At 29.9% G+C, this 24,666-nt stretch overlaps 1 protein-coding gene across 1 annotated transcript in view; it reads left to right on the top strand.

The window, feature by feature from the left end:
- The window catches only part of LOC107438410 (uncharacterized), a 60,568-nt gene extending 36,881 nt beyond the window's left edge, over positions 1 to 23,687 (top strand). The window contains exons 8-14 of the mRNA XM_071179290.1: positions 1,477 to 1,653; positions 12,150 to 12,251; positions 12,391 to 12,466; positions 14,552 to 14,653; positions 16,318 to 16,396; positions 19,813 to 19,861; positions 23,272 to 23,687. Coding sequence (XP_071035391.1) covers positions 1,477 to 1,653; positions 12,150 to 12,251; positions 12,391 to 12,466; positions 14,552 to 14,653; positions 16,318 to 16,396; positions 19,813 to 19,861; positions 23,272 to 23,373 — 687 coding nt within the window. The 3' untranslated portion in view covers positions 23,374 to 23,687. The remainder of the gene's footprint in view (positions 1 to 1,476; positions 1,654 to 12,149; positions 12,252 to 12,390; positions 12,467 to 14,551; positions 14,654 to 16,317; positions 16,397 to 19,812; positions 19,862 to 23,271) is intronic.
- Positions 23,688 to 24,666: the final 979 nt, after the last annotated feature.

The following is a 24,666-nucleotide window of genomic DNA, read 5'->3' as shown; positions in this document are numbered from 1 at the left end:
TAATCAAAACATTTACTCATAATACTTATCAAATTAACTATTTTAAAAAATTTAAAATGATATTTTTATTCGCAGTGTTATAGAAACCAAATAATTAGCACTCACTAAACAGAATAAATAATATATATATCTGTTTTTAAAGTAAAATAAACCCCTTTTCAATTATTTTTCATAAAAATAATCAGAATATTTACACATCATTCACATCGAATCAACTATTTTTCAAAATTTATAACGATATCTGCATTTTCAACATTACAGAAACTAAATAATTAGCACTAAAACGGTATAAACGATATATGCATGTTCTTAAATTTGGAAAAGTAAACTCTCTTTTTTCCTCAATTCTTTTCCATAAAAATAATCCGGACATTTACACATATTATTCATCAAATTAACTATTTTACAAAATTTATAATGATATCCTTATTCGCAGTATTGTAGAGACTAAGTAATTAGCACTTAGCAATATATACCTGTTTTTAATTTTAAAGATGTAAACACTCTTTTTTTCTCAATATTTTTCATAAAAATATTCAGAATACTTAGACATTCTTATAAAATTAACTATTTTACAAAATTTATAATGACATCTTTATTTGCAATATTATAGAAACCAAATAATTGGAACTAATTAAACTGAATAAACAAAATAAACAAAATCGTTTATTCAATTTAATTAGTTCGAACTATTTGGTACCTGTTTTTAAAGTAAATAAAATAAACACTCTTTTTTCCTCAATTCTTTTCCATGAAAATAATCAGAACATTTGCACATAATTCTTATCGAATTAGCTATTTTACGAAAGTTAAAATATCTGTATTTGCAGCATTATAGAAACCAAATAATTAACCCTCATTAAACTGAATAAACAATATATACCTGTTTCTAAAGAAAAATAAACACTTTTTATCTCTCAATTCTTTTTCATGAAAATAATTAAAACATTTACACATCATTCTTATCGAATTGAATATTTGACAAAATTTATAATAATATTTGTATTTTCAGTCTTACAGGAACTAAATAATTAGCACTAACTTAACTACATAAGCAATATATACCTGTTTATAAAGTTGAAGTAAACACTGTTTTTTCCTCAATTCTTTTTCATAAAATTAATCAGAACATTTGCACATAATTCATGGATCATCAAATATTTTACGAAATTTATATTGACATCCTGTTTTGCTGTATTATGGAAACAAAATAATAAGTACTCATTAAACTGAATAAACAAAATGTACCTGTTTTTTAAAGTTGAAGTAAACACTCTTTTTTCCATAAAAATAATCCGACTTAAAGAACCTGCTTTAAAAACTTTTAAGAAACCTGTGGATGTGGGATGAGTAAGAAGAAGAAATTCATAAGAAATGACCAAGATGTGTTTGGATTTTCTTTCGAAAGCCATATTTGGCTTCAGAATCATATGCAGACGAATGTTTTCCTTTGCTATTTATTTTTGTATTTTACAGAAGTGGGGTGTTAGGAAAAATATGGGATTAGGAAATGAACACAAACGTGTGCGACTCAGCTTGACTCTTTTACTTCTTCTGACTGAAAATTCATTTCGAGGTCTAGAAAGGTTCTTTTGGACTCTGTGCCTTCTTCAACATAGAGACTCCAAGTTTAACAACTTCAATTCAGAAACTGTAACATCATGGTAAGTTGAAATTTCCTATTGGAATTTTAATCGAATATTATAATTGCAATATTTTTCATAATTGAATTCTATGTTCAACAACATCAATTCAGACACTTTAAAATTATGGTAAAATGAAAATTTCGTTTCGGATTATATTCACTGGAATTTGATTTTTAAAAAAACTTTTCATGAGTTTAAAGATTCAGATTTTAAAAAATTTCGTATGCGTATTTTAATGAAACTTTTGTTATTTAAAATTTTATTTTACTTTTAAGTTAGTGTTTTGTCTCTGGTTTACTTAGTTGTTAATAACAAGGGGTAGGAAATTTTTTTGTTTTCTATTGCATAAGATTTTTGAACGTATTTTTATTTCCGCGTCACTAATTTCAAATCTTCTTTCTGTTTCAACCGACAAACACAGTCTTTATAATATTCAATTATATATTCCCAACCAGGATATTTTTAAAACGTGTCCACTTCTCTGCTACATAGGAAGTGGTAGGAAAACGGCGATAATACATTTTAGTTTATGATGCGATAAGTAAAGGCCATATGTTATTAGTCATAATTTTTTGTTCGAGGAGACAATTGTATATGTCTGCATATAAAGATATACGTTTTTTTTTTTACAAACTTGTTCAAACAAAAAAATAAACTAAGCTAAAGATATCATTTTGAAAAAGGCCTGTAGCTTTCTGAAAAAACTATTTTTAGATTAAAAGTTCTCACGCCTGAATTAGGTAAGATCAAGTATATATAAAAATGCAACAAAAAATGTCCCAGGAAAGTTGTTTTTCAATAAAAAAAAATATAAATTACACTATTTACTATTTAAATTATTTTAATCTGCATAAACTAGTTGGTTTAATAATTATTCTTTATTCAAATTCTTACAATTATGCATTTATTTAATTATAAGTTTTTTATTAACATGTGTCGTGATTAAATGAAATAAAAAAAGTAAATAGTTTAAAAATTATTATTTTTTATCTTCACTCTCCAAAAAAATAAACTTTTATTGAAAATGCCTAACGCATCATTACATAAAATTATTATAAATAAAATTGCGAGGTACTCAGTATCATCCATAGACTTAGGTGAGCCTCTGCAAGATTAATTAGCACGCCCTATCTTAGACATTCCATAAAAAATGTAAAATTATAATATGAAAACAAAACACTGTGGTGAAGAGATATTCGGATATTAATAATCAGTAATTTTATTTTAATTTTAAAAAAAATGAAAATAGTATTGGTGATGAAAAGGTAGAATTAAGTTACTAAATGAAAATACTGAATATACTTACCATATTGAATGATCTTTTTTTTTTAGTAATCGGAAAACAATATCTTATAATCGTAATATTCATAGCTTAGTTAAAGGTTATTATTACTCACCAAGTGAGCTAAAAATATTTATAAACAAAAATTACTGTTTTAAGTGTTATTTTTCTGGCGAGTGCGCCCTTAAACCTCGTGCCTCCCCCGAACGCACCACATGGTTTGAGAGGGTGTCATTTACACAATTGAAAGAACAATTTTTTTGGATATGCAAATGTATAGCCGTCTATGTTTTCAATTTCCTGGGAATTGTTGCCATCTTAGAAGTTAGATATCACAACTACGTTGATCACAGCATTTTTTTCCTTCGAATTCATCAGTTCCTTAAACCCGTCGCCAAATGATTATTATTATACATATGGATGCTTTATGAAGTCAGTTGAAGTTATTAAAATATTATCAACAAATGACGAAATAATATCAACGAAAGAAATTTTCTATCCTGTTAAATTTAAAAATAATCAGAAGATTTTTCAGTGTATGCAGTAGCTGCGACTATCTCGTGTTTTTCCCCAAAGATTTTATTCTTATATTTAAAGTGGTAGCGAAACTCGTGTTTTTTCATTAAATGTGATTTAATTCACATTAGACGTGTTTTTGAATTATAATAATAATTATAAATGACTTTGTACACCACTACTTATAAATAATTACAACAAATATATATAAAAGCATAATAATCTTTACGATAGCGAAAATCAACCTCGTCAAAATATCATTATATATTTTTGAGTAAGCTACCGCTTGGAAGATCCATTATCGGAAAGAATGAAATTTGTCTTATTAAGACTCGCAGTGTTCGAAAAAATTAAAAAGTGGTATCCAATTTATCTTCAAAGCTGACTGTGTATTTTAAATGCAGCTTCTGCATTATTTTAAAATTAACGAACAGTCCAATTTTAAAATTAAGTATAATATTTTAAATAGTTGAGATATGCCGTTAGTTGAGATATCACTTTCCATGTAAAAAATTAACGAAACATTGCCTAGTTCTCCATAACCACTTTTTTATTTTTGATGAACCGAAGCGACCACTATATTAAGAAGCACCAATCATAGGAATTTTTTTCAAAACGATTAAGACTGAATTAATTTTTTATTCTTGTAATTTAAATTATTCGTTAAAAATTCATGTTCATATTATGATCTAAATTTTGTTATCAGGCCCTATAGGTCATGTAACATCTGTCAATTTATATTACGGAATATACTGTGTACCATTGGATTATGTACCATTGAATCTTCATAATTATTTCAATATTTAAATTTTTGAGGTATTGCATTTTCGCATTTAGTTTTTCCATTATGGGGCCTCGGTTCACAGTCAGTTTTTGGTTTAACCACTGACAACAGAAATCCAACAGTGTGTTAGTAGACAGTGTGTCCCCTGATGAAGTGCTGTTTTTGCTAGTATACATATTTTTAAAATTTCGTTTTGCTTATTTTTGGTTACTAACTTTTTATTTAAATTGTTTACATAAGACAAATATGTTTTCAGCTGCTCATAGCACTTTTCCATTCTGACTTATTATTTATATTAAAATTTTTATATTAAAAGTATATAAAAATTTGTTTTTATATTAAATTTTTTTTAATCAATTTCATACTTTAATGACAACACACTTCAGTTATATCATCTGTAAACAGCACATCTTTACATGTGTACATTTACATCCATGCGTGCAACCCAGGGTCACTCTCGGGGTTGCTTCATCATTTTCAGGCCTCTTTTGTTCATCACAATCTATTTGTTTTCTTGTACTGATGGGATATGTACACATTTTTCGTGACCTGAGACCCGGATGCCCCTCTGGGGGTGGGTAATATGTGTGCTCTTAAAATCTGTGAAATGGAATGTCCTGTGGTCAGTCGCTGAGCAGTGCCGCGTGTGCAGGGACTTGGAGAAAATTTCTTTTCCCTTAAGATCTACGTCTAAATTTATCTTAATTGAGGAAGTGGCCTCACGAATGAGTGGTGCTGTCATTTCTTCTTGAGTTTCTGAGCCAAGACGTACTCTTGCAATGCTCTCTTGTCAAACGAAAGACGCACTTCCTGAATTAATTCATAAAAAACCAATAGTTGGTGAACTTGTCTTGATCAAGTTTCATTAGAAACAACACTTTTAGTGATATAAAGTGTTGGGAAGCAAGACTATGGCTAATGGTTCCGTGGCCAAATCCCTGGCGTTTCTAAAAATAAATAAATAAAAGAGTCTTTTGAAGGTTGGTCAGGGACATAAAAAAGATGTTAAGTATTTTTTTTTTGTAACATTTTAATTTGTTGACCCGGAAACCGTTAGTCATTTTACTTGTCAAAAGAAAAAAGGAATCCAAAGTAAGACTTGAAGCTTGCTCTAAAAATAGTGTAATGTAATATTCTGTAGTTAATTCTGTAGTAATTTATTCTGCAGAAATTTATGAAAAAAATTTAATGGAACGAAAGAGAAATTATGAGAGGGTAATTTCAAGTTTAATTTTTGTAGCAATTTTCATAATATTTTGACCCTTCAAAAAAAAGTGTGACCAAAATTGTAAACAAGTCAACTTTAATAAGTTAAAAATTTTCTACTGTCATTCGAGTAAGACACAAATAGTTATATCTGAAAAAAATGGAACGTTTAAACAAATTGAAAGCATTTTATAACTCTAGTATTAGTAAAAAATTTCTATCCTTCTGTCCATTTGCTCCAAAGATTCTATTGGAAGTTTCAACTAAATTACTACATATCTAAAATCTATAATTTATTTAAAAATATTCGATAATTTAAAAAATACTGATAAAGATCTATAGTTAATTCAAAAAACATTTTATTGTTTATCGATATTTTTTTGCATAAATCGACCTTGAATAATCCAAATAAAAATTTTTACTGTAAAAACATAATGTCATTATCAATCTGCTCACAATATTATTTTTTTATTATCTAGTATTCGAGAGATACAAAACCTTTGCATAAAAAATAAACACTCGGAAAAGATACACAAACACGACAAAGATAAAGTTTTAAGTTCAGTCGATTGTTTGAGTTTTTACTTGTTATAAATATTTGCACCTGATGGCATTCAATTTTTTTATCGTAAATAGAGATGTTAAGGAAAAAAGAATCATTGAAGTTCTTTTTTTGTGTATTTAAACAATGAGAAACGTAAGATTAAACGCAGATTATTATTAGTTCTTCTCTGATTGTTTGCAGAGATAATCGAATATACATATACAAGTGGTTCATCCAGAAAAAAAATGAAAGAAAGAAGAATTAATAAATACTACAACTTTCCCCGCTTTGTAATAAAATATTTCCTAGTGGTAAAGAAATTTAAGTAAATTTTCAGTTTAGTATTTTAGATTTTAAGTCGCTTCTGCACTACTGTACATATTAAAATTTTAAAAATATCAAATTAAATACAACTTTATAGCAGTTATCATGTAGTGACACTTTTAAAGTGTTAGCATGATTACCCTTATTCTACAAGTTTTACTATTCAATTTGCTACCAATTTATTAAAATGTTTGCAGAAAGCATGGAAGTTGACAGCTTTGCATGCATTTGAAAACATTTTATTTTAACATAACTATATTATTACAGTTAATATCATTTTATTTATTTCTATTCTTCCATTACAAATATTTACTATTATATTTAGAAGAAAGTTTTACTCTTAACCCCTTGGGGACGGGTGATTCAGAAAAGTATTCGTACAAAATCAGAATCAGGTTGTAATTAAATAAAAAGCGGTAACTTAAATGTAATCGTTGCTAATTTGACAGACTTACTTTGCTTTTACTTTAATTATTGTTAGTTTAATCATATATATAATCAATGTTAATTCAAAGTATAACTAAATAGTTTTATTTTGAACAAAGTAATGGTGAATTAAATAAATCAAACAATTAACTCGGCTCACAAATAAACTGCTAAAGAAATACTTTGATTACCAGTTTTATCTTTTTATCCTAATTGATACGGTTTTGTACTGGCACGTATTTGTGACAGTCGGCGCGAAAGGGTTAAAGATAAAAATCAAGTATGTTTGAGTTATAAAGCTTTCGTTATTACTTTCCAATTCGAATAATATAAATTGCAATGCTTCGTATTCTTGCTCAGAATTATTTCGACTATCAACACGAAAAAGAATATAACCACAAAGTAATAAAATACTAACACCAGAAACATCATGCACTAACCGTATTTGTAGTAGTGTTTTGGATTGATATTATTTTTCGTCGATTTTTTCATTGTATCGATAGTTTTTTTTCCCCTAAAACATTGCCGATATAAACCTGCATAGCATGCGCGTGAAACAAAAACATTTATTCCAGTCTGCAAGCAGACATTTTTTCGTAAGTAGAAAGAAATCATGCTAAATGGGATTTTATCATCGGATATGAAAAGATTTGGATTCGTACCATACATTATTTTTATAAAAATATCGATTAAAAGATGTCCGTTGCATTCGACTACAGCTTTCTCATAATCTAATATATTTTTTGCATTATTAATATAACTCTTTTCTTCCATTTTTTAAAACTAGCTTTCGAACTTAAGCATTATTGGAATGTTTAAGAGTATTTATTCTCGGCTCAGTAAAAAACATGTGACATTGTGCTAACAATTACAGCATTCGAAAGTTTTGATATTTCACGTTAGACGATTTTTAAAGAGATTTTCCATGAAGGAGAAAAAAAACTGCAGAAAAACTAAATGCAATTATCATGGTAAAAAACAGCCAAAAGAAGAAATAATAACCTTCCTTTCAAGCAATCGTCTGGAAATTTTAAAAAATCCATAGATGCAATGAAAACCTTAGCTAGAAATACTGTCAATCCATTGCGTGCATTGTTTTTGATGTTTTTATTTTATTAATTTCTGATTGTGTTTTTTTTTTATGTTCATAGTGTAGAAATGATTCTACACGCTTAAACAAAGCATTAAAATTTTTATTATTTGAACTGGACAGTCAAAATGAAAGCTTTTTATCTCAGATATACTTGATTTTACATTTACGAGTAAAACTTCATTCTAAAGTTAATTGCAAACATGTGTATTGAAGAAATAGAAGCAAATAAAATAGAATCAACTGCTTATGTTAAAATGAAATTATTTTCAAAGGAATTTTGTTATAACATTGTTGTGAAAAAACATTTGTGAGAATCTTGTAGATATAGTTTATTTGTGTCTCTCCGCCCTATTTAAGGGTAGATACATACACAAAACATACATTTAAAATACTTAAATCTCTAAAAGTTACATCAACAGCGAGTATAAAAATCAGAATATCTAAAATAATGATCAATACAATTCTATTAAACAAGTGTAAACCAATTAAAATAGTAAAGTAGTAAAAGGGTCAAAGAACAAAATCACCCAAAAACCAATAAATGTTAAAACTTTACAGAAGCATGCAAAAACAGTGATAAAATATTAGAAGTTAAAATTCGGTCTTGTAGATATGTAAAATTTGCGAGAAAGCAGATGTTTGATCTTGATAATAAATAATTCTAATTTACATTATTTAGAAAATTGGCCTTATTGTTTGCAAAGTATTTTTTGGAAATTTCGATAAAATTGTTTTAATAAGACTGCCAAAAACCTGTTTCTGCCTACTTTGCGCATTTTATAGTAAGAAATCTCTGTTTTTGTAAACTGAAAAAATTCTATCTTTAATTGCTAAAAATTAAATTATTTATTGTTAGTGTCTCAAGTTCAATTATAATATTTTGTTGACAATGAAAATGCGTTTGCTTTTTAAATTTTACAAGTTTCTGAACAAACTGGCAAAAAGTATTAATTTAAATTTAAGTGTTTCATAATTAGCATAGTTTTATCACAAAAGAAAACTGGTATACAGCTTTTAATGTTTTTACCGAGCTACAGCTTCACTTCAAAGTTTATTATTTGTTTCTTCCCATCTCTTCTATAAGTTGCTTTAATTGAAGGTATTCAATCGTTGGCATATAGTCAATTCTTCCTGATTTTCCTGAAGATTTTATTATTATATTTAAACAAATATTACATATAACTAATTATTATAGTTAACGAAACTTTTTTCTTTCTTTTTCATTTTTGAAGTATAAATTTGAATTAAAATTATTTAATATCCACTACAGAAAAATGAATAGAAAAAGTTGACAACGTAAGCATATTTTTCATAGTTTAATATTTACCCATTAATACCCAGTCTCGAAAATGCTGAATATGTTAAAAACACCCATAGAAAAAATTGGTTGTATTTATTAGTATGTGTAGTACTTAAATTATGTTTTCTTTTTCGATTCTTCATTTTATAAAGTGCATTTATAGTGATTTTAACCCCTTAACGCACAGATTTTTTGAAAAAAAACCGGCCAAAAAAAAGCAATAAATTTTTTTATGTAAGAAAGCAAACTTTAGAACATTGTATTTACTTTTGGTGGACAATTTTGATATACTGTGCTTTTGTTCCATGGGGAAAGACTATATTGAGAGATGCCAACTGCTCCGGATAAGCCAAAATAATTTAAAAAAACGTTAAATAACTGCAAAGTAAATTTTGCAAATATTTGACTATTTTTGCTTGCAGAGGTATAGCATGACATAAGTACTATTAAGTGGTGAATTATATAAACTTACAAATTATTTAGAAATAGTGGTGGATAAAAATCTACTAAATTGAATTTATTAAACCACGAATCACAATTGATAAACTACCACTTTAAAATATATATTTGCTGTCCGGAACAAGTTGGCATCTCTGTATATTTTATTCTTGAATAAATAAGTGTCATAGCTTACAATCCTATATAAATGATAAATATCGATATAAAGATTTTTTTTCTTAGCTTTCACATGGTTATTTTCAATTCTCGATTATACACGAGTGCGAAAAATTGTAGCAACATAAAGTACAACACCGCTCGAATTATCTCGAGTGTGCGTAGTTTGTCTTGTTTAGCTCGCTCGAATTAACTCTAGTGCGTTTAGGGGTTCACCACCATTTCAAATAAATTAATTATAAATAATAATATAAACAATATTAATCTTCCTATGCCTAGTTTCTAGCCTAAGAACTTCGTCCTCTACTGATTTCATCGATCTCATCTCAAAGGATCATCTAATTTATGATGATTGTGATTCAAGCCTCTACTCAATTTAGGAGTCCAGATCCACATAAAACCGAATAAATCTTTCAAGCTATGTCGAAAAATAACAGAGTTGCCAACTTGCTCCGGATTACTCAAAATATTTTAAAAAACGGTAAAGGGCTACAAACTATATTTTTGATTGCAATAAACTAGACTGCAGATTGTTGGTTAATTTTGCAATTTTTTCAATTAGCTCAACATGGCATAGCTGCGACAAAGTTGCCTATCGCATAATACTTTGAATTATTTGGATGTAGTGGCGAATAAGCACTCAATAAGTAGTATCTACTAAACAAATAATTATGCATTAAAAGACAACCACTCGCAAGCACTTAGGCTAGCTGGCAAGTCTGAAATAAAACCATTTCTGCTTTCTATTGTATTTTGATTATATATTCTCTACCACTTAGAAAATTCATTCTTGGGGAAAAGTAAGAGTTGGCAGGTATGTAATAAGTTGATCAACATTTCTTAAAAACTAAAACTGGTAGTTAAAATTTCTAAAAAAATCATTCGAAAACTATTTCTGCTTTTTATTGTAATTGGCTTGCCCATTGCTTTATCTTTCCAATACAAAAACATTTTCAATTACAAGTCATAATTATATGATTTCGGACTAACCACATAAACTGAAAATGTTGTATCATTTATTTAAATAACTCCAAAAAAGAAGTTTGAGTCCACTAAAGACGAACTGCCCATTTAAGCTGTTCACTCTAATCATTCGAAATAATATTAGTTAAATTAGTTCGGACAAGACTTCTAAAAACGATCACTACAACCGTGTTTTCACCATATATCCCAGATTCATTATAGAGGGGTTAGACTGTATTTCATTGACATACTTAAAAAATCACCTATGGAAATTGTTTTCAAACAAATTCCTTGTTGCACTATAGCCAATATAGGACCGTTTTTCCTCAACTGTCGTTTTTAAGCAACCTTTGCGTGTGTTTTAGAATGTATTTAGTTGAGTTCACCATCTCCTTCGGTTACAATTCGGCAGTTGTATGTTTAGAAACTATCGCTTATCAGACACCTTTCATCTACTATTAATAATGTAAACATCTTTAATTAATAGCAAGCATGTTTGTCAAGGTTGTCCAATATCTACGGGATGCTAAATTTTAAAAGACATTTGTGCCAATCATGATATATTAGCCCTTTGGATTCAAGGGCTAATTCTCACCGCCAACTATCAAATAACTTTTACTCTGAATGTTATTATGTTAATTTCTTTGTGCTTGGTAACCACTTTATTTAGTGGGCTCAGAGTAGTACGTATGCAAACATTGAGTTTTATCTTGTAAACCTTTTTCAGTGGTTGAGTCTATTTCTTTAAGCGTCGAAAGAGCTTCGAGCGGAAAAAGTTAATCGTACGGATATCTTTAATTAATTTACTTATAAAATGTTGAGTGTTTGGTAGGCAGAAAATTAAAGTGATAACTATAAAAAAAAATCTTAGTTTCTTCTAAAAAAATCTTCTAAATGCTATAAAGTAATCTTAAAAAAATTCCTGTTAACTAGTTTGCTTCCGATACTAAACTATTACAAACCTCGTAAGAGCTTCTTGGAGAAACAGGAGTCGTCAAAGTAAAGCATTCCCACAGCCCATTAAGGGCCAGGAAAGACAAGAAGGCTTAAGCTCCACAATCACCAAGAAGGTTAGGTCATCAACAGCACAAGCACAGTTGTCACAAGCAGGAATTTTTTTTAAGAACCAATGAAATAGAGAAAAAAATAGTTGTTTCATGTTACTTGAATCCATCAACAACAAAAAATATATAATGAAAGAAGACTTAGATAAGAAGAAAGAAGAAGGATGTAAAAGAAAAACTTGAAATTGCTCGTAGTTTTTCTCTGAAGCTACATGTCTACTTATTTCTGTAACTTTGAGGAAACTTAGCTACTTTTTTTTCCTCCAGATCATGGTAAACCTGGTTTAAACTTCTATCCATTACAACTTTTTTTGAAAGTCACCTATTTTTGAATGAATGTAATATTACATCGAAATGTGTAATTTATTAGAAATGTTTCATTACAGTCAAAAAAGGCGAAGAGTGATTCCCAAAAAAAGACTGCAAGACGAGCAACATCCAATGTCTTTGCTATGTTCGAACAAAATCAAATAGCCGAGTTCAAAGAGGTAATGGAGTCTTTAAGTTAATCACCTAATCCTCTTAACATTAATTTGAAACTAACATTTATTAGTATTTAAATATAAAAATTTTGCTTTTAAATTTAATATTCCAAAAAAAATCATTATTTTTAAACTTAAATTTCAGGCTTTCCAGATGATTGATTCCAATAAAGATGGTCTTATTGACAAAAATGATCTTAGAGCAACGTTTGACTCCTTAGGTATGTTATGTTATAGTTAGGTAAATTATGTTCAATTAGTTTAGACATGCCTTCTAGCTACTGCAAAACCTCCGTAGGTTCAGAAAATATTTATCCTAGAAGTAGAATTGAACAATAGGAATGGCACTCACGCTAAAAACTGTAACAAAAGGTTACAAATAAAAAGAATGAAAATCTATTAAAAAAATAAAAATTAGGGACTAGCAGATTGCCAAACAACTACGCTTTTTGAAAAAAAATGTTTTATGAGAGTTCTAGACAATTAAAAACTAAAGCTTTTGAAAACTTTACCCCAAAAGATTCGGATTGGTTCTTTGGAATTATATACATTTGTGCGCTCAATTTAGGCTTATAAACTTTTGTCAAATGGAAAGACAGATGGCACAATACAGAGATGGACAGCACAAAGGTACTTAAAGGGTAGTAGCGGGATTCGAACTCACTACCTCTACGCTTTGCACAGTGCTTGGAGGGTGATACCGCTCGACCAGGGAGCTGGAGCAAAGTAGCGGTTCATATAAGCTTTTGGATCATTTACGTGTAATGGTGTAGAAAAGAACTTCTAATCCAATTTACAAATATAAAGAATCATACAGTAGAATATAAACTTAGCTACAACTAGTGGAAATTTTCTCAAAAAGCGTAAGAAGTTGACAGTCTAATATGAACAGGAAAATCCGCGGTGGCTAAGGGGATAGAACGTTCACCTCCCAATGAGAAGACGAAATTTCTAATCCCAGCTGCAGCTAGTTGATACGAGTTCTGCTCCCGGCTCTCACCGACCACTGAGCTGAAGTAAAATATCCTCAGGGGTAGACGGATAATGTATTCGAATCCCCTAGCCTAGCTGTTGTGAAAATTGATAGTCGTAAACTTAGAATTGGACCAACTATTTAATGCCGAACTCTTAACTCTAAAAAAAATAATAATAAAAGTATCAAAAGTTCCTTTCTATTTGTCTACGACTTATGTGGTACAAAAATTTGTGGCAGGCAAGCCGTGTTGAGCTTTTTAAGAAGTTGACAAAATTAGCCAAAAATCTACCGATTTTAGTATGTAGAAATCTACCGTTTTTTAAATCCAAGTGGGGTTGTGGAATTATCATGATGAACAATTTAGAGCTGGCTCTGACTCTAAAAAAAATAATATAAGTGTCATATGCTCCATTCTATTTGTCTTCTGTGGCTTATATGATAGGCCCCTTTGTTGCAGGTAAGCCGCGCTTTAAAAAGTTGGCACAATTAACCAAAAATCTGCAGACTTTAGTTAGAAGAAATCTCCCGTTTTTTTAACTTCACGTAGAGTTGTGAGGATATCATTATGGACAGTTTAGAGTAGGATTTGACTCTAAAAAAAATAATAAAAGTATCATAAGTTCCATTCTATTTGTCTTCTGTGGCTTATATGATAGGCCCCTTTGTTGCAGGTAAGCCGTGTTGAGCGCTTAAAAAGTTGGCACAATTAACCAAAAATCTGCTGGCTTTAGTTAGAAGAAATCTCCCGTTTTTTAACTTCACGTAGAGTTGTAAGGATATCATTATGGACAATTTAGAGTAGGATTTGACTCTAAAAAAATGATAAAAGTATCATAAGTTTCATTCTATTTGTCTTGCTGGTGGGAAAGAATTTCAAACGGCAGTCGAATTAAAGGTGCGCCATAACTATTAGTTTAAGCCACAGCCAATAATTAACCTCAGACTATATATATTGGTTGCAGCCAATAGTTGATTTGTTGATGCAGAGCGTTCTTCCAGCTATAGTTTTTCGATGTAAAGAACTCCCCTAGCCGTTCGTCTGGAGAGGTGTCGGTGACTATGGTTACGAGGTTCAACTATTTCAAGTTGGGTCATAATTTAGGACAGATTTTGACTCAGGTCGACGAGGAAAGGGAATCGGGGAAGAAGGAAGCTCCTCTCTTTGAAATGCGCTATTTCTTGTTTCCATAGCAGCAGGCGGCCTTAGACTTCGTAGCGAGGGGAGTTCTTTCGATAGGCAAACTATACCTTCGTTAGCAATGTTCTATGCCCAAAAGCGTTTTTGTATCTCTGCTTATTATGATGCATAATCTATATCATTTTGATGCAGGAAGAATCGTGAGTGAAACTGACCTCAACAACATGATTGCCGAAGCTCCCGGACCAATTAACTTCACAATGTTCCTCACCATTTTCGGAGAAAGGATATCCGGTAAGCAGAAAATATTTCATTCTCAAAACACCTTCTTAATATTTTATTGCGATACGTGAAGTGAAACTGACTCTGAAATAGCCCGATTTTTTTCAATATTTTTTTTCCTTACTTCGTAAAAATTGACCAACTTTCTGACAAACCTTTTTTTTCACCTAAATTTACTTTCTGAAAATAACAAAGTGTTTGCGCATTTATTTATTTACTTATTTATTATTGTTATTGAAAAATCCCGAGTCATATCCACAAAGCAACTTATCAGAATAATAGATGTCATCGGCAGAGGCATACACATAAAAGAAGCATAAGTATACCTTAAGTTAGACATCGCCAAAGCTATCACAATCAAACTTTCTTAAGTAAAAATAATTCTTAATCCACTTACGTTCGTTATATCGAGTTCTATCGCTATGCAGTTCAATCGAAAAAATAACGATACCTGATCTGAATAAAAACATATTGTTTTAAACAAAACACCTTGATATAAATACAGACACCAATATTTACAAATCAGAGCAATAAGTAGTCATAAGTATTTGTTAATTTTGTAACAAAGCTCGGTTCGCAACAATAATATATTTTCAGTTTGCTTATTCCATCGTTCCGTCTTTCTTTTTCTCTTCCAAATGCAAACGATAACTTTGTCTTGAGAGCTAGCTTTAGTCACTAACTCTCTATTGTTACATGCAAGTAGAGCCCTTGAATTGGAAATCAAAATTTAAAAAAGTCAGATTTTTAAATTTCGTTTTTCCAGGAGATATTCAACCGATTTAGCTGAAACTTTGTATTTCGCCATGAGAAATCACATTTTTTAATATGATGTTAAAAATTGTACGTCTTAGAATTTAAAAATTTTTCAACTAAAATTAAATGGAATATTAAATAAAATAAAATTAATAAAATTAAATAAAATAGTAAATAAAATAGTATTAAAAATTATATCAAATAGTAAAAAAATAATAAAAAATAATGTTTAATCGAGGTTATTTTTGCATGGAAATCATCTTTGGATGAATGAATTTTATAATAGTGTGCAAAAATATTTAAATTCGTTTTGAAAGTTCTCGTGATAAGACGAAATACGAAAAAAAGAAAGTGACATTAAGTGGTCCAAACTTTAGACCGCTTTTCTGACCAAACAATTGAAACCATATTTCCTAGATCGCAGCTACTTTTTTCGGAGGGTCAGGAATCTGAATCTGTCGAGAGAAAAAATTTATGTTTATTCGGAGAAAGTACGTTTTTCTGATTGATTAATCAACTTAAAATATCGTTTGTACTAATTAATTAGCATATTTGAGATCTTCCCATCAACCATTTGATTTATCAATTCTTGTAGCTCTTTATTTTGGTGTTTTCTTTTTTTCTTATCAGCTGTATCAAATTATATATTTTTTATTCCGTTTCAGGAACGGATCAATGTTTAATTGATTTCACGTTTCCTAATTATTAAATATTTAGTTATTAAATAATTAAATTCGAATTCAGTTTTGAAATTCGATCTGAAATAGATAGTTAGTTTGTACTTTTTTTTATCAATGACTCTGAATCATTCTTTCTTCTCATTTTTTTACTTCTTTTTTTCTTGCGCTTCTTTATTTTGGTGTTTTTCTTTTTTTTCTCATTTAGCTGTATCAAATTACATTTATTTTATTCCGTTTCAGGGACGGATCAAGAGGAAGTCATTAAAAAGGCTTTCAATACTTTCGACCCTGATGGTGCTGGGAAGATATGCGAAAAGAAGTAAGAAACACAAAAAGAGTTTTTCATCTTCTTTATTTCTTTGATGTTGAGTCATTCTTTCGATCCACGTGGTTTTTCTAACACGCCAGACGCAAACAATCATTCAGGAATGAAGTGTACAATTTGTTCTGGGATTTTAGAACCTGTCGTTCGAGGTCAATTTCCCCTGTTGTCCCTATAGTCGTTCGTTCAACCGAAAGATATGATGATTCAGTAAATTCGAGAAAATAAAATCTATTTCTTTGAAACACAAAAGTCTTTTATTTGATCAATTTCATTCCTTAGAAACTTTTTTGTTAGCTAAGCTTCATTAGAACGATGAGGCACTCTTAAAGTATGATTAAACAATTTTTGTCCAAGTAAGAAGTTAGTCATTTGTCTTTATTCTTTTAGACATTTTATATAAGCTTAAGCAATAAATGTTTTAATTCACATAACGGATGTACAGCTCAGCTGTTTAGTTTTATAGTGACCAGCGAGAAAAACAACGGAACACGCTGCAGCATATTGTTAACCGATTACAAAATGTTTAACTTTAAGAATTTGCAACAATACTTCTATAAAATTATTATTCGATAAGAAATGTTTTCAATTTGACGCGCAAGCAATAATTTGACGCGCATCAAATCAAAGAACTTAAAAATGAAGATAATATCTAAATTATATTTCCTTTGTCTTTTAGACATTTAGTGTCGCATGTTGGGCATTTTATTCAGATGTACGGCTTAATAAAGCACAGTTCTTTAACTTTATAGTTTTCAGCGCAAAAGACTATAAAAGTTATAGTAACACATTGTTAACCAAATAAAAAGTGTAAAACATCATGAATTTTTAAAATTAATTGTAGGTTTTAATTAATATTTTATAAAAGTTTAATTAATCAAAGTGATAAAAGCTGTGTAAATTAGATTGGAAATATGTGAATGGAACTAAATAATTTAGAATAAAAGCAAAAGTAATATCGTGTTTTGAATGAATTTGTCTCATGAATGAAAATCCAAGTGAATGAAAATCCATATCTATTGTCATTTATTTTAAGTCAAGGCATGGAAGTTTTATTTAATTCAACAAAATTTAATTTAATTCAACGTTTCATTTAATTTAACCCAAAATGGAAGTGAATAGATTCTATTTGAAATATAAATAGTACTTCATCATTTTAAAATGTTTCCGGAAAAATAATCATTAAAAAAAAATTAAAAATTAGAAAGAAAAAAAATCATAATGTTTATTACAGAAGCAGACTCCGCTGTTCCCGATTGTGAAAACTTCGTTTTATAAAAGATTAAAAAGTGTTAGTCGATTTACATTAAACTAACGAAAGTATTAATTTACTTTAAAACTATCATAATATTTAAATTTTAGATCTCATTCTAATTTAAAAATAACCTTTTACTGACATCGTACTTAACAAGGATAGATAGATAAATAGATGGATACACAAAAATGTCACAATTCTTATACCACTTACTTATTTTTAAAAGTATTTTTAAAAAGATGCTGTAACCACTATTAACAATGCTACTCATTCAGAGATGCCAACTTGCTCAGCTTTGTAAAAACAATTTTTTAGTGGTAAAGAAATTTAAATTATTTCAAGTTTAATATTTTTCATTTTAAGTAGTTTTTCCATCACTACATATTGAAAATTCTATCTGTCTTATGAAATGCAACTTTGTTATAGTTTTATCGTGGTGCCACTTATAAAGAGCAAGCGTAATTAATCCCTATTCTACAAGTTGTACCATTCAATTCACTACCAATTTATTAAAAGTTTGCAGAAAGCAGTTGGCATCCCTGTTCATTTTGAATAAAGAGTAAAATTTCGGCAGTTAAGTAGCCGAAACCATTCAATCTTTTAAATGGATAAAAGATTTCCATACATTTTTTTGAAGGAAAAAGACCGAAAAAGTTTACAAAAACATACATTTTCAAGCTACTGCTAATAAAGAAACGAAGAATTATTTTTACGAGTAAACAATGATTCAAAATAAATCTAATGGATTTTAATAAATCATTTCCTTTTAAAGTTGTTTACTAAAAAAATTCTTCATTTACAACTATAGTTAAATTTGCTTAATTTATAGAAAAAGCTAGTATGATTTCTATATAATGATGCGAAAGCGTTTTAAGGAATTTCTATTTTTATCTTATCACTTTCCTTTACGTTTCAAAAAATGAAGTCATAATTGCAATTCAGTTTTCATTTTTGTGATTTCATTGAGTATTCATAGTACAGATAAGAAAGTTTGATTAATCTAAATATAATATCTGAATAATGGCATAATCTTTGTGTCATAGTTGATAAAGTTATTTTCGTTAGGAATTTCCCTGTACGTAAAGTGCTTTCGCTTCTTAAAAATAGTAAAAGTTGTTTACTTTAGAAATGATCGTCGAATGATAAAATAGACGAGTTATAGTTTTATTGGAGTTGTGAGTGCATCAAATAAACGGTGAAATATGTGTCATTATTGTTACATAATAACAAGAATTATCTCTTAAAATAACTTTATAGTGAGTCAGTATGGGGATGATCTGACTTTATATAGTTTTATGGTAGTTTGATTAAGGATTTTTATAAATGGAAATAAATTTAATTTTATGTATTTATTTGGTACTAAAAAAATCAAGAAGATTCTTTGCGGAAAGGTTTTATGATTGAAAAATTAAATAATGTGCAGTGTTTTAGTGATAATTTTTTCTCTCTTTTTTCCGAAACGAAATTAACCATGAAGGCGGGTAGAATTTAAAATTAACAAAGATAATTTTTGATCAACAAATAACAAATCATCTGAAATTATCAAAGTGAGTTTTGCTTTCGTTTTCTTTTTTTAATTTTATTGTAATCTCCGTAATTTTTCTAAATATTTCTGTTTACCTATTCATTTTTACTCTTGTTTTCTTAAAAACCTACTTACAGTTATTTATTAGTAAAACTTAAACACTGAAATGCTTTAAGCAATTTTATTTTATAACCGTCGTTGAACAGTCTACCCAATTTTAATTTTGCGGATCCAAGTAATTTGGAACACAATCCAGAAGACAAGGAAACTCCTGTATCAAGTATTGGGAGTAAATGTAATATTAATGTAATATTGTAGTAAATGTAACGAACTATTTTCGAGTGGTAAAAAATTGTATGCGTACTGCATGTAAATTGAGTTTTGAACTGGACGAAAAAAAAATCGAAAAATTTTTTTCAATTGAATTTATATAAAATCTATTTTGAATAATGTGATAGAAAGAAAAATAACTTACATAAAAAATAATTACATGCAGTCTTCATTTCAAATTTCACTAAAAAAAAAATTATATCATGTTTTAAAACAGATTTGGGTTTCATTAAGTGATATAGCAGAAACATTTAACTATGAAACGTGAATGCTCCTCATTTACATTTATGTTTTGTCTTTCAGATTAAAGAAAGCTCTCATCACGTGGGGAGAGAAACTGACATCATCTGAGGTAGAAGTAGATTTATGTTTTATATATATGTTACCGTTAAAGTGCATAATTCAGTTATTCCATAGAATAACTAGGTATTTTACGAAATAACTAGACAAGTCAGTTAAAGTATATAATGAATGAAAAATTTCATACTTTACCTAGTAAATTCTATGAAATAAATACATATGAACAATTTCAAAGTTACTTTTACAAATTAATTGATCATAAAAAGCTGAAATTTCTTAAAAAATACACTTTATTTCTTTTGCAACTGATTAATTGATAAATAATAAGGAAAAGCAACATAAGCTAAGATAAATGCACCATCTAAATTCTACGTTAACCCACTGGTGGTTAAGGAAATGGGCAAAACTGGGAGAATGTTTCTCCCCTATACACTATTCCTCTATCCATTAACATGGAAAAACCGGTTTTGCTACGCAGAGAAGACTACAGGTAACAATGCAACTTTTTACGTGCAGAAAGCAACGGTATGAAGCGTACTCTCACACACGTCATTGCAACGCAGCTGTAAGTGGTTCGTTCGAAACAGTCTAAAAGCGGCTAGAACCGGTTCAAAGAACTATCGAGTGCTTTATTTTATACTTTAGCAATCGTTATTCTATAGAAATAACCTAGTTAAATCGTAGAATTCAATAATTTTATATACTTTAACTGACTTTTGTCTAGTTATTTCATGAAATACCTAATTATTCTATGAAATAGCGGATTTCTCAATTTAACGGTAACATATATACGTATACTAATTTATATTGTAAAACACATTTATATTGTAAAGTGTCCTATTATGCAAGACCCGCGCTAAGCATTCGCCACATAATTGTAAATTCGGCGAAAAAAATTGTGTTTTGGCGAAAGTATTGGCGAATAATTTTTCTACACAAAAGAAAAATATATATTCCATATTCCCCTCGGTCTCAGGAAGTTAAAAAAAAAGAAAGTCAAATTGAACTTTTTTTTTAACCAATTCTTATTTACTTTACATTAGATACATCCCATAACGAATTAGAATAATTTTCTATACTTTAACTGACTTATCTAGTTTTTTCATGAAATACCTCATTATTCTAAGAAATAACTGCAATATCTGTACATATATTAAATTATATTGTAAAACACAAGTAGTGTAAAGCTTCGTATAATGCAGGGCCCGCGCTAAGTATTCGCCGCATGCGATAAAATTGTAAATACGGTGGAAAAAATTGTGTTTTGGCGAATTATTTTTCTACCGAAAAGAAAAATATATGTTCCCCTCGATCTCAAAAAAAAAAAAGTTAAAGTGAATTTTTTTAAACAAATTCTGTATTTTTTATTCGATTACAGTAATTTGCATTCGATCCGTCCCATAACGAATGAGAATTATATTAATTCCAAATAATGTAAGCAACAAATGAGTTTATATAAGCATGAGACAAATTACGGTAAAATACAGATCACCAGGTCCATTACCGAATCACGTGATATCGCGTGACGAAAATTTTTCCCTCTAATTTTTGTCATTAGAATAGATTAAGCAGTAGCAAGATCCATATTATCATCCAAATATTTTTTTTTCAGAAAATATGTTTTCCATGACAATAACACATACAATAACGTGACGATGACATAACGTCGCTTCTGGTTTATCCTTATATTTACTGCTCTAGTCTAAGAAGTTATCAAAAATTTACCCTAACCTATTCCTATTTCTTTCCCTCAAAGATGATAAAACATCTACATTTTTCATACTCTCTCTCCCATTCATTGCTCATTCACTCCGCCCCTAACTACAAAATTACTCTTAATTTGAATTTGCATTTTATAAAATAATTCAATCTTTAATATATTTTTATTTTTATTTGAAGTTTACTATGGGTAAAAAATAAATCATAAAATTTTTTATAACCGTCGTAGAACAGTGGACCAAATTAAGAGTTTACGACAACCGATATTCAACTCAATAGCCTTGTAATTTCGAACCCAATCCAGAAGACGGGGGAACTCCTGGGCCAAGTATAGGAAGAAATTTTTCCATCGTGGAGTATTTTTCGATGGAACTAACCCGCATTTGCGTTATATAGTAAGGAAAACCACGAAAAAAACCCCAATGGTTTACCCTCACGGTAAGGGGAATCTAGCCCATGATCCTCTAACCATGTTATTTCACGTCAGCACTGTGGTCGGTGTGAGCCGGGTGCGGAATTCGTATCAACCAGCCATAGCTTGGATTCGAACTCGGTTCATCTCACTGGGATCACTCTATTCCCATAGGCATCACGGCAATCATAAAAATTGTTAAGATTTGCTTTTGGCCAAGAATTTTGAAATTTGGCTAATACTTTTGATATTTGGCAAATAATTTGCCAAATATCAGAATCACATCCTTAGCACAAGCGCTGATTATGTACTGTATTAACAAAAATAAATAATCAATAAACTTATCGTACAAATCAATCCATCTTAGCCTGAGCAGGTAGTTTAAATAAACTATAACTCTTATAGGGTCTTAATGGGATACCTGCAAGTGTCGTAGTGTGGGTATCTTGATCCTGATTGGTTATTGAAACGTGGTATTTGCTTACGTTAGCAACTGTTCTTTCCATTCTATTTCGAGTAAGTGGTGCCCGTCAAGTACCAATTCTCTTAAATGATACATTCTATACTCTTACACAAAGATTCTTTCACTATATATTCCTTACTTAACACAAAGACAAGCATGAAGCTATGTAGAACATAAACTAATTATGCATCGAAGTTGCCAGGTACAGTAAACAAAAATATATCATGTCTACAATAAAATGCATAAGCAAGTAATAAATCTACGGCACTATATTTAATTAACATTCTAACTTATGTAGAGAAATTTAACTCAACTTTAACGCGTCATTTTGCTTATAAGCGATCAGTAGGCACTGACGCCATAGGTCACATGTGTGGGTATCTGTGATCTTCTTCTTCTCGAAGTACAAGTAACCAATTGTTGAGCCATTTAAATAAAATAAAATTGATAAAAACTGAGTTAATAAATTGCGTTGTTGTTGCTGTTGTTAATTTACGTCGCACTGGAGCTGCACAATGGGCTTTTGGCGACGGTCTGGGAAACATCCCGGAGGATGATCCGAAGACATGCCATCGCAATTTTGATCCTCTGCGGAGGGGATGGCACCCCCGCTTCGGTAGCCCGACGACCTGCGCGCGAAGTCGAGCACTTTACGGTAGAACAGTTTAACGAGGACCAATACCGCACACCCTCGGTCCCTACGCAGACTGATCCAAGTGGTCACCCACCCGCACACTGACCGCAGCCAGTGATGCTTGACTTTGGTGATCTGTTGGGAACCGTGTCTTAACGATCAGTCCACTGCGGGACATAAATTGTGTACATGTAATGTTGCTGTACACTACATATCTCTTTAATATGTTTTCAGGTGGATGAAGCTTTCAAAGAGGCTCCCATTGACAGGGATGGAATGATCGACATAGGATCCTATGTAAAAGTCATCTGTGGTACAGCAGTAGAAGAAGAGTAGGCGATACGAAAAATTTAATTTCAAAATTTCGGCAACTCATATACTGATTCTAATTTATTTGTGTTATCAGATTCACATTCACAATATAATGACATACCAGGAATTTAAACGTCTAAATTTAGGAACATGAATGTTTTAGTTGATCAGAATCCAAATAAAACTGCACCAACGAAAATAGTTAAAAGGCAAACCAGCGTATGATGCCTGCCCAAACCAACAGTGATAACCTAACTGTGCATTTCAGAGTAGCTTTGTATTAGAATACTGTACTTTTTATAATAGAAATAAAATAAAAATATGATACTCTGGTGTAACTTGAATGTACGCTTTATTTGATGTATGCCAACACCCCCTGGAAGAGAGAAAGCCTGCGCAAGGGTTAACTTCAACGAGAAATCCGATCGTTGTGACATCTTTCTCATTTGCCCCTCACTGCGCAGTTTGTGTTCGTTACGTCAGGCTGCTAAACTGATCCTTGCGGAGGCTTTTTTTTCTTCTAGGAAATGTGTAAGCTAACCATCGTGATTATTGACTTACCATCGAGAGAAAAACTGTCGAACCTGGTAGTAAAACCATTTCATTTCTAGCTTGTTTTCGAAAGAATTAGGAAATCCATGATAACCAAGATTTATTTCAGAAATAATCTATATATTGTTTAATAAGTCATAATAGAAACGGTGAAATAGTAGACAAGCAAGCCTACCCAAAACAAGCAAGATAAGAAATGGTTTTACTACGATTTTTTTCCTTCCATTTCTGGGTAAGGCTTCCTCCATAGGGCTGAGAGTCCATATATATCAAGACGCAGAAAAACAGAAACTGGTGCGAAAATTATTTCGCTTTAGATTGTTTGTGAAAAAAGTAAAGTATTCACAACTGCTAATACTTTTAACAGTTTTTACATATAGGTTGGATTGTTACTGATCTGTGAGACAGTAAATAGTGATGAACAATTTATGATTAAAAACAGCTTATATTTTAATTTATTTATATTACAATGATATATTATTTTTTGTATTATTTATTTATTTATATTATGCTTATGTGATTATAACAGCTCCTAAAAACCAGATACAAATGAAATGGTTTTACAAATATTTTTTTCCTGCTCTTTTCTGTCTTACTTTCATGCCTGTTCCAGCGAGGGTTGTTCTCGCGATGGTAAATCAATAGCAAATTGTCTTAATATAATATTATTCTTGAAAAAATAAAAAATTACGACGGTTCGTTTTTTGTAATTTGTGATTACATAGGTTATTTTAACTTTAATGCTTGTTACGTTCCAGACACTAG

The sequence above is a fragment of the Parasteatoda tepidariorum genome, chromosome 3 (genome assembly GCF_043381705.1).
Source record: "Parasteatoda tepidariorum isolate YZ-2023 chromosome 3, CAS_Ptep_4.0, whole genome shotgun sequence".
NCBI lineage: Eukaryota > Metazoa > Arthropoda > Arachnida > Araneae > Theridiidae > Parasteatoda > Parasteatoda tepidariorum.
Note: the sequence above shows the minus strand (reverse complement) of the source record. Positions and strands in the feature narration are given on the sequence as shown.